The sequence below is a fragment of the Seriola lalandi genome, unplaced genomic scaffold (assembly GCF_002814215.2).
Source record: "Seriola lalandi dorsalis isolate HSWRI2012SDOR001 ecotype SW California unplaced genomic scaffold, Sedor1 jcf7180002054218, whole genome shotgun sequence".
Taxonomy (NCBI): Eukaryota; Metazoa; Chordata; class Actinopteri; order Carangiformes; family Carangidae; genus Seriola; species Seriola lalandi.
The window spans coordinates 231,892-244,107 of record NW_019524771.1 but is presented as its reverse complement, the minus strand read 5'-3'; the positions used below and the strand labels follow the sequence as shown (position 1 = coordinate 244,107).

At 41.7% G+C, this 12,216-nt stretch overlaps 1 protein-coding gene across 1 annotated transcript in view; it reads right to left on the bottom strand.

The window, feature by feature from the left end:
* Nucleotides 1-383: 383 nt before the first annotated feature.
* robo2 (roundabout, axon guidance receptor, homolog 2 (Drosophila)) overlaps nt 384-12,216 on the bottom strand; it is a 162,237-nt gene continuing 150,404 nt past the window's right edge. Inside the window, exons 25-30 of the mRNA XM_087173437.1 lie at nt 11,493-11,707; nt 7,129-7,311; nt 6,474-6,632; nt 5,999-6,268; nt 4,095-4,289; nt 384-3,523 (exon numbers count right to left, since the gene is read on the bottom strand). Coding sequence (XP_087029563.1) covers nt 3,522-3,523; nt 4,095-4,289; nt 5,999-6,268; nt 6,474-6,632; nt 7,129-7,311; nt 11,493-11,707 — 1,024 coding nt within the window. The 3' untranslated portion in view covers nt 384-3,521. The remainder of the gene's footprint in view (nt 3,524-4,094; nt 4,290-5,998; nt 6,269-6,473; nt 6,633-7,128; nt 7,312-11,492; nt 11,708-12,216) is intronic.

Below are 12,216 nucleotides of genomic sequence, written 5' to 3'. Positions count from 1 at the left end.
TGGTTTGACATAAAAAGCACAGCTGAGTCAGGAGCTCTTTCACAAACACACACAGTGGGCTACACATCTTTAATGCACACAGGCACACACACAGGCACACATACTCACACAAATAACTACACACATGTTGTTGCTGAGTCAAACACTATCAAGATATTAGAGGGGGCATGTCTTGGAGTAATTGGCAAACTTGCCATTTTTCATGTTGTTGTAGCTGCAGTATAAGAAAGTAGCCAACAAAAACAGGAATACTACAGCTTAGAGACATTCAGTGACATCTCACTTTATATTTTCTCCCCATTATTTACTGTTTTACACACAATTTGGATCTGCCAATACCCCCACAGTGCAGCAGTTCTATCAGAGACAAATCATTTAAAGCATTTTTTCATTTTTCAAAAATATTTTATTTGATATTGATCCAGGTACAAGGAAATAAAAGAACATGGATTTATCTTACAGGACATGGGAATGAGACTGTAAAAGTTTATTTTCTTGATCCACTCTCTTCTTGGACAAGGACATGCAAGTGAATAAAGTAAGTGGTTTACAGAAAAAAAAGGCAGAATGTACTGTACTGTAGAAATGGCATCGGGTTGAGGTGTCACCTCAGCCCATACTGTACAGAAAGACTTCACCCAACAACTTTCTCTTTTTGTCATTTTTAATCTTCTTTTATAGCAAAAAGGCAACACACAGATAGGCTACAAAGAACCAACAATATTGAGAAAATGAACAAAAGAGAGGGAAAGCCAAAGTACTTTCATCCTTCCAAAAAGACGTTTTCTCTATTGTCTCAACAAGCAAATTGTGAGCATCTTTGCTCCTTGTGTTCAAAAAGGTTTGAAGTTTCTTTAGTTTTGACATGAGAGGAGCACTGCGGTGAACATGCAGGACGAAGAGTGACTCGGACGACTACTGACCCGGCACTTCACCATGCTCTGAGCACAGTGTGCCTATCATCTCCTTATGGCCTCGCTGCTCGGCTCTGACAGCAAACTTTACAAGGAACAAAAAAAACACATTTTATATCTCACGAATCTTTATGCATATTTCACAATATACTTTTATTATCATTTTAATAAATACAAAACGACACTGTGATTGAAAAGAAAACAATGAGTATTAAAGAGACACTAGAACGCATTAGACATTAGAAATATCAATCTTAATTTGGTATGTTCTTTTACTGACATCTTGTCTTTAGGTGGATGAACCAGCACATTATACTCAGAATCAAAATCCACAGCAGAAAAGAAAAGAGGGGACGAAAGAATTGGACATGAGAGGGATATTTTTGTCAATGAAAATGGAATGGCATAATCAAGTGGAGATGTATATGGATATATACACATATATACACATACATAAACACCACCAGAATGTAAAATAACCTGAGATACTCTTGCACCTCATTTCCAGAACACTGGCCACTGGGTGGATGATAGAAAATGACGATGACATGACAACAACAGTACAACAGCATCTGACGGCCTTTAGTTTCCACCCCCTTTTATCAACATTAGCAGTACAAAAAAAGACAAAACAAACAGTCATTGAACCACAAAAATCCTGAACATTAATATTGAAAACATTGTTGTAATCAGCGATTTGGAGTCCATAAAAGGCATACAAAGAAACAAGCTTTTCATTAAAAAAGGACAACCAATAAAAACATTGTCTGGAAAGACGAAAATCGAGAATCAGAGGCTGAGAAGTCGAAAGCGGCAGATGATAAGTGTGTGTGTGTGTGTGTGTGTGTGTTTTGTGGCGGTCAGGCAAATAGAAAGTGTTCTGATCCACACTGTGGCTGTGGACTTGAAGCAGTAGGACCTGCTAGTTAATATACAAGGCTTTTCTCCATACTGTTTGGGATCAAACACTGACTCAAAGCTACATTGTAAATCGTGCACACACCATTTCTTCTCAAAGTTACTGACACCAGACTGTGCTGATCATAGTGCACTGTAACTGAGGCACCAAGCTTTAGAGCAACGACTGCTTTAATAGATCACCTAATTTAACAGCACTTTAGCTGGACCAAACAGGTCAATGTGTTGTTTTCTTGGATGACACTGTACCATATACAGTATAATATAATAAACATAAAACAGTAAGTGCTCTAAAAAGCAAACAATATTAAAAATGGATGGAAATAAAAGACAAAAAAAACAAAACATAAAAGATGTAAACAAATTATATTGCTCCACTGATATTTTAAGTAGGTTTGGGAGTATAATTGTTACTGATTACAATAAATACTCCTCTGTGTTTGATGTCTGCTTACCAGTTAAGGCCTTAGAAGAATCATAAACCTGTCTCTGTAAGTGCTCTGACTGAACTACAGCATGAGGACAGATTTCACTGACTCCTCCTTCCTTTTGACTGTTTTATGGTTAGTGCACTGTTATGCTGAATGAGGAGCGTAAACTTAGCGTGGTAAAATTATTTAGGCAGTAAATCACAAAGGAAAAATAAAATTGAAATGCTTGGAGACCCTTGTGTAGAAATTAAAAAAAAGAAAAGAAAGAAAGACAAACAAAAAAAAAACACACTCCCTTTTTGAAAACAAGACAATGCCTAAAGCTGCCCAACACGTTGAGCTGACAACAAACTATTATTGTGGAACAGCTAATTAGCAATTAAATAATCAACTCGGTCACCTACAGTAATACAGTATCCTCTGCATACAGTTCTCCCAGCCTTGTATCTGTTCTTCAGACCCTCAGGAACCTTGTGTGTCTGCCACCCAATTAGTCTCAACTATGGAAATGGGCGCCTTATTTGTTGCTGTCTGTGAGCAAAGCCTTACTCTTTAATATCTCTCTGTACATTAGTATATAATTTTCTTCTCTTTACTTTACAGTACAGAAACTCCTCTTCACATATTCTTCCGGTTCTTCATGTCAGCAGGAGCTATGTTTTTGTGCTTATCACCAAAAATTGCAGTGCAAAAACAATAATTAATAATAATAATGATAATAATTAATGGTAACTATTAACAAACAATGGATTATAAAACAATTATTTTATGGCACAACAGCCACTCAATTCACATATAATACAATTAACCAGATAAAACCAACTGTTCCTGTATATGGAAATAAAAAGCTCAAACTGAATTAGGCTTGCATAGCAATGCAACAACAAGTTAAAGAATATATTTACAGGAAACAAAATTCCCTTTTCCCCAAGGGCAATTACCAGAAAATTTGTTGTCTCATATAGATGTTTTCTTTTTTTTTTTTACTTGCCTTTTTCTAACAAAAAGAAAATTACAGTAAGGTAGGAGGTGGAAAATATTTTCTTGAGGACGAAAACATAGTGAGATGTACAGTATGTCTGTGTCTATACATCACATTTACAGTTCTGTGACACTGCTTTTCTCTGTAGTGCCCTCTGCTGCACTCCTTCCCTCTGAGAACACACAGGTAAGGACAAAGTTCGTTGCCCCAAGAAGGAGGGCGTCATTCTTAAATTGACAGACTGGGTTTTCTCCAGTTCACGTCCCATGCAGATCACTCTGTGACACACAAGAGAGAAGAAAAGTGTCAGATGGGAGAAATGAAACTTTAATTTATAGAAACGGGTAAAGATTTCGGGAAATACATTTATTCACTGTATTTCCAAGAGTTACACTAGAAGAATGATACCACTCTCAAAGCCATGTAGACCTGAAGCTAAGCTGATTCACTTAGCATAAATTTCAATCAACTTTATTGGCCAAGCATATTGACATATACAAGTGATTTTATTCCAGTTCACATTAGCTCTCATTATACTGAAAGAATTCCCAAGGGATAAATTTACAGGGTAGACTGACGGCTAAACAAAGCTATACAAATATTAGCTATAGGCTAAAAGACTGTAAAACACCTAGACTTACGTATGTCTCTAATGTTCCTACCAACACCTCTAAAGCTCAATAATTAGCATATTGTGTCTTATTTATTTATAGCTATGGCCATACTATGATCAGAGAAGCTGGAATTTGTGAATGTAGTGAATATAGTGGAATTCTTCTTTTCACTGTACATGCAGTACTATATCTCGTAAAGCATGGCTCTAAAACATCAAAATCCTGAATTACTCACATAACTCCCCCGAGTACTGTCCCTGTCCGTTGGTCCCTAGGAATTCAGCATGCTCTGTGGCGGTCCACTGTTGTGGCTGTCGTGGACCCTCGGTCTTACGCGGCCCTGTCGAGCCCTTAGAGGAGGCTGTGCCAGAGGAGCTGTGTCCACCAGGGGAGGGGAACGATGGTTTACTGTATGGCAGGCACCCTTCCTCTGAAAACACATGCAGAGGGACCCAGAGGCATACTTTGAGATTGAATAGCAGACACAACTCGTGACTTTTATTGTTTCAGTGAAACACATCTAACATCTGATGCATGGAAACAAAGAGCACTTTGCAAACCCCTCTCCTCCCGACATCTGCAGAGTTGCAGTGCCAACAGGCACTGCCAGGGCTTGCCACAGAGAGGACTCAGCCTCACACATGGCCTTGCAGCTACCAGGCTTATGAGGGGGTAAATACAATAACAGAGGGACCCCTGGCTCCCGTGGCACCCCCTGCTGCAGGGCAGCATAACATTGACCCACAGCAGTCCCTGACGTTGCGTGAAATCTCATCAAACTGCTCCCCACTGCTCCACTAATGACTGTAATAGAGCCTGCCCCGACCTTAGTGGATTCTACTGTGAATCAGTCAACAATCTGACACATATGGGAATTCACCTATGGGTTTTTTTTGTAAAGATGCTGATTGTGGCACCTGTCTTTGTCTCGCAGTCTCAGATTAACTGTCTGAGAAAGTCCTGGCACAAAGAAGACAGGGTGCACAGCATGCAGATCTCTAATGGTTACAAACACACATGCACACACGCATATACACACAGGCGCACACAGATGGGGTGTAGAGTGGCTGCTGTTTGTGTGAAAAAAAGAAAGCTGAAGCGATTAGTGTGCATTTCAGTTGCTGAGGCCTCCTGCCTTACTTGGAGCAGAGCAGACCAATATTGGCAACAGTTACAGGGGCATTGGGGAGGCTGAGGGAGGACTGAGGGGGGCATTCTGGAAACCAGAGCAAGTGGCAGACAGTGCAATCTGTTCATGGGAGCCCAGTCTCAACACAGCATGAAAGCTAACTTCAACACAAGAACTTAGAGAAAAATCGCTCTCTGCCAAGGCACAGCAGCAGCAAAACTCCAGTGTCCTTGTTTTCTTGCATTGATGCAATGAAGTATCTCTTTATTAAAATAAATCCTTCAGTCAAGAACAATAAAACGTCCACTTCCACTCTGATTTCAGTATTGTTTAGAATGTGCGGTCTAGATGTTTTATTGCTTTAGTAGTGATTAGTTGTAAGAAGGCAAAATTATTTTATTGATCTTGTTTGGTTGGGAAGTGATGCATATATATTACACAAAATTCTTTTTTGGTGGCCGTTTATTTTAAGACATAAATAGGGTAAGTGTATATGAAACATCTGGAGTGCACAACCCTAAACAGATGTGACTGGCTTTTCCGAACTTTTTGGGAAGCCAGTTGACTAACATCTCTGATGGTGAGGTCAGTCAACATTTGGTACAGATTAAATTGTCTTGACAACCATTGGCTGGATTGCCAAAGAATGAGTCAGAATAAATTTGGTAATCCCACAACTTTTCATCCTCCACCACACTCAGGTCAAAATTTCCAGTTGTTCAACACCAGTTCAAGAAAATGTACCGTACATCAAAACCACATGACCAAATTGCTGACAACCTCAACTGACTTTAAGCTTAATGCTAAAACAGAATTCTAAAACAGAATGCTAATATGCTAATACTGACATGCTAATGTGTACTTTAAAGATGAAAACATTACCGCTGTAACTGTTAACTTAGTTGCTAACATAATCATGTTAACGAGCATGAGGTATTTAACAATTACATCTTTACAGGACTTGTCCTTTTACATGGCAACAAACTCAGGTTTTTCTTTTTCAGATGTACCTGTTTTGTGTCCCCTGCGCCCATCATCAGCCCGGTCCACGGAGCCCAGCCTGTCTTGAGCCTGGCGATGATGTTCCAGAGAAGTTCGTGTCTGTCTGTCAATGGAGCTTTTCATGTCATCTGGCCCAGACAGGGGTCCTGACATATGCGGACGCTCCAGAGAAGAAGCCTTCCTGTCTGTAGGGGGCACCATGCTGCTTACACTGCGAGCTCCCTGGATACGGCCCTGTCCCTGACAGGGAGGAGGCTCAGGGGGAGGAGGTAGGTCTGCTTCAAGAGAAACCCAAAGTAAATCAAATAAATACATAAATTACTTATAAATTGTACAAATTGGAGATTCTTATCATGTATAGACATAATTCCATCAGATAGTATATTGCATATTAATATAACTTCTTAATAAAAACAACAACAGATGTTTTAAAAGAACTTTCTACATAAACTATTTAAAATGCATTTTCAGTCGCTGCCTCACCGTCTGCACCAGCATCTCTCCGGTGGGGTGCTGTGCCCTGGCTTCGGGGTTTGCGTGTGGGCCTAGTGGCCCTCTGGTGGCCCAAGCTGTGTGTGCCGACTGTGCTGCCATCTGTTGAGAATGGACTGCTGGGCCGGGGCCTGTGGGACAAGCCTTTACCTGCAAGAGGGATAAAGGGCCACAGGCCAGCTTGTTAATAAAGACATTAAGGAGCCAACACCTGGACAACGGAGCTGAAGCTGCCATCAATAAAAGTAGAGGTTATCAACCAAGACCCAAAAACCTATTAGAAAACCAAGGTAAAGGTTGTCATTAGAAGAGAAAGCACTCTGGGAGAAGCCTATGAAAGGTAGCAAGTATAACATCCAGTTATTACCCAAGAAAGCCTGAGTCCAAGCCAGATGAGTTATACAGGGTCTGAATTAAAGTAAAGGATAGGGAGATACCCGCAGTGTAGCCATATACAACAGGTCCCATGCACAACCTGGGCACAGCGTCCAAAAGCAGCAGAGGGAGAGGAAATCACAAGCCAACATTATGGGGATACATCAGCCAATGGATGACAGGAAGACCAATTAGAGCAGAAAAGAACAAATCATCTGCCACTGGTAGAAGTTCCAGTCCAGCAGTGGGTAACTGTTCCCCACACACCAACCTCTCTTGCTGAGGCTAGTGCCATCCAGGCGATAGCCTGCCTTGTCTGCAGCGGCCACCAGGGCCTGTGCAAAGCTGCAGTGGGTAAAGATGGAGCCATCAGACGAACTGCCCAAACTGGACCTATGGCTGGAGAAATTACGGTCATCCTCTGAGGCTGAGCCCCACCCATTCACCATGGACCCTGGGGAATACCACAGGTTTCAGTTTTTCTGCATTTGTTTGTGCATTGTGTATTTATTTATTTTTATTACAAAACATTTACATTCAACCACGTCACATTCATACTTTTATATTCAGGGGCCATAACCTTTATGGATATATAATCTGCCATATTGAACATCTGTGTTGTGATTCTACATTTAGATGGATGATTGTATTAAGTGAAAGAGGTAATATTAATCTCCTACACTTCAATTATTTTGATATTTGCTGCAGGGCATTTCTGTTCATGCAGGTGAGTGGTTTTGAATAGTCATTCTGTTCTGGCCTGCCCCCTTTCATCTTAAAACACATACTGAACATACATTGCACAGACACACACGCACGCACGCACGCACGCACGCACGCACGCACGCACGCACACACACACACACACACACACACACACACACACACACACAAAAAGGTGCACGGAAACACACACCAGTGTGTGCATAGTGGAGCAGCAGGACCGGCATCAACTGATTTTGCTCTTCCTTTGATAAAGAACAATGAGCGCACCTGTGAGTTAGCTACAGAACTGCCCCAGGTGACATAGATGAAGCATCTCGCAAAACAGTGTATTGAATCAAACACCTGGTGGTATGCACAGACTATTTTTTTGTTTGTTTTTCCTGTTTAAAAATGCGCAGCCACCACTGTCTCAAAGGTGCCATCATTTTATGAAAAGTATAAAGTCAAGGTATCTCACTCCTGTAGTTTTGGACACCTCTGCTCACATGTTACTCTAAAGATGATTAAAAACCGAAGATTAAATCAATTCCCTACTTCATATGGTATAAAGACAAACATAATCAGGTATATGATGGAACTCTGACTTCTGGCTTATATCTGTGCCACTGTAAGTATTTCTTCCTGCTTTGATTTTTTTTTCTCTTCTTAAAAAAAGCTCGGCCAGCACTTCAAATATAAAAGTATCAGTCTGCCAATAAAAATATGGCACTTTGGCAAGCAAGAAACACAGAGAACAGTCGGCTAATGTGACAGCTTTCAGTGGGACTGGTTTGGCAGACTTTGCTGAAGTGGCACGAACCCAAGTGCTCTGCTCACACACTATCTCTCACTTGCACAGAACACAAGACTGATGTGATTGAACAGGCTGGTGTAACAGAGAACTGGGGAGGTGTGAGGGTAAAGGTTGTCGAGAGAGCAATGGGGACAAAAAGTTTGCAGCAGGATTTATTAAAAGGTCAGTATGATACAAAACGTGGCGTCATCCAGGACGGCTGGCAGGGTTCAGGGATTCAAATGAACACAACCGGACGTACATCAGCTGCAGAGTATGGTCCCTCAGATGGTCCTTCTCTTTGCAATGAAATATAATTAAAAAAAAAATTTAAAATTTGACATCAAACTTGGTACTGTGATTGTGGTTTACTTATTCAGATACACTTGGGTATCCCCTTCAAAGAGTTTTCCAACTTCCCCATCAGTGAGTCTCTTCAATTTTAACCGTATGTTTCACGCAGGTGGTTTCTCAGCCACGGGATGTGACTTCAAGGAATTGCATCTTCAACAGCTAAAGTTGCAACAGATTTTCGCTCCTAATGCAGTAAAATTCCCTCAGATTATTGGAAACTTCTATAAATATAAGCTTGCGTAAGGTCTTGAAGCCCCTTATACAATCCATTTTTACTGCGCTAACTGAAATCCAAGGCTGTTACTACTTCGAGCCCTCCATCTTGCCATGCTATTTTCTTTGAAATTCTTTTCTAAGAGTTTTTCTCTAAGAAAGAAAGATAGCAATTCCACTGGGTCCAATCCTCCCACAAAGAATAGAGCAGATAATGAAGTATAGGCAGTGCCAGCCAAAGCACTGAGGCTTCCAACTCCTCCGGCTGAGCAAAGGAACACTGCCTCAGCAAATCACATCACAGAATGACTTTTCAGTTTTACTAACTGCCACTTTCTACTGCTGAACCTCTGGAGCACTTCTATTCTCAGAAATAGCAGTCCAATCAAACTGTGATCATTGTATCATAATTTGATAAAAATTCAATCTAGTTTTCTTTTTGTCCTAGAAATGTGATTTTGATTTTTTTTTTCTGTAGCTCCAGACCAAGGTTTGCACTACGAGTCTGTCATTTTATCATGTCTTGAACCAGAGCAATGGGCCAAACCATGTTCTCTAAAAACCACAGGCTGACACCTACCCTGCTCCATGCACTGATGGAGCAAGGCCAGTAAATGGGAGATAGTTGGGGGGGGGCAGTAAAATCCAGCTCAGGTCCCTCCTGCCACTAAAACTGATTTATACTGATGGAAACCCTAATCTGCATGTCGTTAAGTAGGAAAATCATTCCCCCTGACGAACAGGCGTCTCTACCTGTCGTCAGGAGACGTGACCCTGCTCCTCGCAAACCTGGCAAGGCTTTATGGGAGAGTAATCGCCCAGAACAGCCCAGCTTTCAACTCATTGTAGGCGTAACAGCCTCACTGCTGCCACATCTCAGCTTTACATGACCTGTACCACCCACACACCGAGCCAGGTAATACCTATGTGTTCACTTCATCTCTCTGACTCAAACAGGACACAAGTACCCACCACAACATCGGGATTTACATTTATCTGCTAGAAAAAATGTGTTGTATTATCACAGAGCATAGAATAACGCATAGGAAAGCCTGTGCAGACAATCTGCTGATGAAAAATGGCCCCAGAGGACAAGGTTGGTTGTTTTTTGGGGCATCAGTGAAATGTTTGATTTACTGGCCTTTTGGTGTAGCATTATGAAAACAGACCTATTTCCATATCATTAAAACAATGATAAATCTATCAAGCAAGGCTCGACAGGAACCTCACCTACCCTCCCCTATTTGTATAGCCTCAAAATGGTGGCCGCAATAAATCTCTGCGCTTTCCCCTATCCTCCCTCTCTTCCTCCCGCTAACCCTGGAGCAGGGACCATGTCTGTGTTGTCAAACGATGGGGTGCGAAGCAGACTTGCAGAGAGATAAGAAGAAATAGTGCTGTCTTCAGAGTAATACAGTGGAGGAGAGATGCAGTAGATTAGGGCCCAGTTGCTGCTTTATATTCCTCTAAATACATCAGCAGTAGTATGTGTCAGCGCTACCAAAACCACTGTTCCATCATCCCATGGAAAACTACTCTTTAGGGCTGCCACTGACAGGGTAGACCAACAAGCAGCACTGTCAACCCTCTTATTCTCATGCTTTCTCTCTCAACTGGCTCAGCTCCTCGACTTTCAGATACAGTATATTTTCTGCTCGCTCCCTGTTTCTCTCCAAAATGGATTTTATTTCTTTTTTTAGTATTCACAGATTTTGTTGGAAGCCCTGCTAGATACACAATATCACTGGGTTACACGACACCAGCGTTTTGTATCACAACCTGTCCCTATACTACATGATAAACATCCCTGCAGTGTTACCCTCTAGTTTACAGATTGATAGTGTGGCCTGGTCAGTATGAGAGCAGCGGTCCAGAAACCAGCTCTGCTGCTGCAATGTCATGCCCTTCATATGTCCCCCTGACAGACGGCTGTAAAAGTTTTCAGTGAGTTGTAAAAATGGAAATGGTGCCTCTAGTCTGGAATGAAATATGCCGCACGTGAAATTTATTTCAAATCTCCTCGGGAAGATATTGGTGGCGCTGGCTCCAGTGCTGTGTGCGAATTAAATCACAGTCACTCTCCCCTGCTCTCCTTACTTCTCCCTTCCTCTTAATTTCCCTCTCACTATCCTCTTTAAAATTCATGGACTTTCTTATCTCTTTTTTTGGAAATGATAATTTTAATTCCCTGGAGTCTATCAAAAATGCTTTAAAAACTTGATTGAGGGACACTCAGTAAGCATGTTTGCATAAAAATTAACGCCTAGCAGACTCATGAAGAACATGTCATGAACAACCATCGATTTACTGTATAAACAAGATGAAAGAACAATAGCATCTGAATACATTTTACCCCCTCAGTGATTAGAACACTCATCAATTTGTATTTGACCAAAAATGCGTAACATCACTATTTCATTATACAAATATATACATGCACTACACAAACATACTGGTAGATTTTCCAGAATTGTTCATCAGAAAAAATACAAATAAAAATTATGCTATTGTGAGCAAACATAAATATCAACAAAGAAGACCCCCCACAATACAGAATCCAACCGGCCTACCTGTTAAAGAGCTGTCCAGGTTGTCCATGCTAGACCCTGGTGTGTGCTCAATACCGCGGGGATGCCTGGCTCCATAACCTTCATCCTCTTCCTCATCGTCCTCCTCCTCCTCCTCATCAGGCAGATCAGTCTCCTGGTCAGAGATCATTGTGCTCGACACGTAGCCCACAGGAGGAGCTGGAGCCTGCGGAGGGAGAGAGCCTCCCTGCATGTGCCTGCGAAGAGACAGAGAAAAAAGCATATTATCCCACTGGTATGCACATACAGTATACATCAAGGAACGTGGAGGGGTGATTAGTATAAAGAATACAGGGAATATTCAGTAGTTACCGTGCCGCAACATGGTGGAAAAAATAAGGATGTATGTGAGCTAATTTTAGAGATCTTTCATATGCGAAGCGCTGAATAAATCTGGACAATTCCACTAATTCTACAGTGCTGCTTGCGTGCTAACACAATGACCCGCTAATTGCCGCTGTAGATGGTACAAAGGCACGCTCTCCAGGCCTGTCGACACATGGCTGTCACCTCAGTGGCAGCCTGCTCCGCTGACAGCCGCGTTTGTTTGAGGACTGCAATGGCTTTGACGCGGTTTGCAGTGGGAATTGGTTGTAATTACTGGCCCTCTGGTGTTGTCAGAGATGCTCTCTAACCAACATAGTCATTACTGAGTAACATGACATCTCCTTCCTGACAAGGCAACCCCCCCCCCCCACATACACAT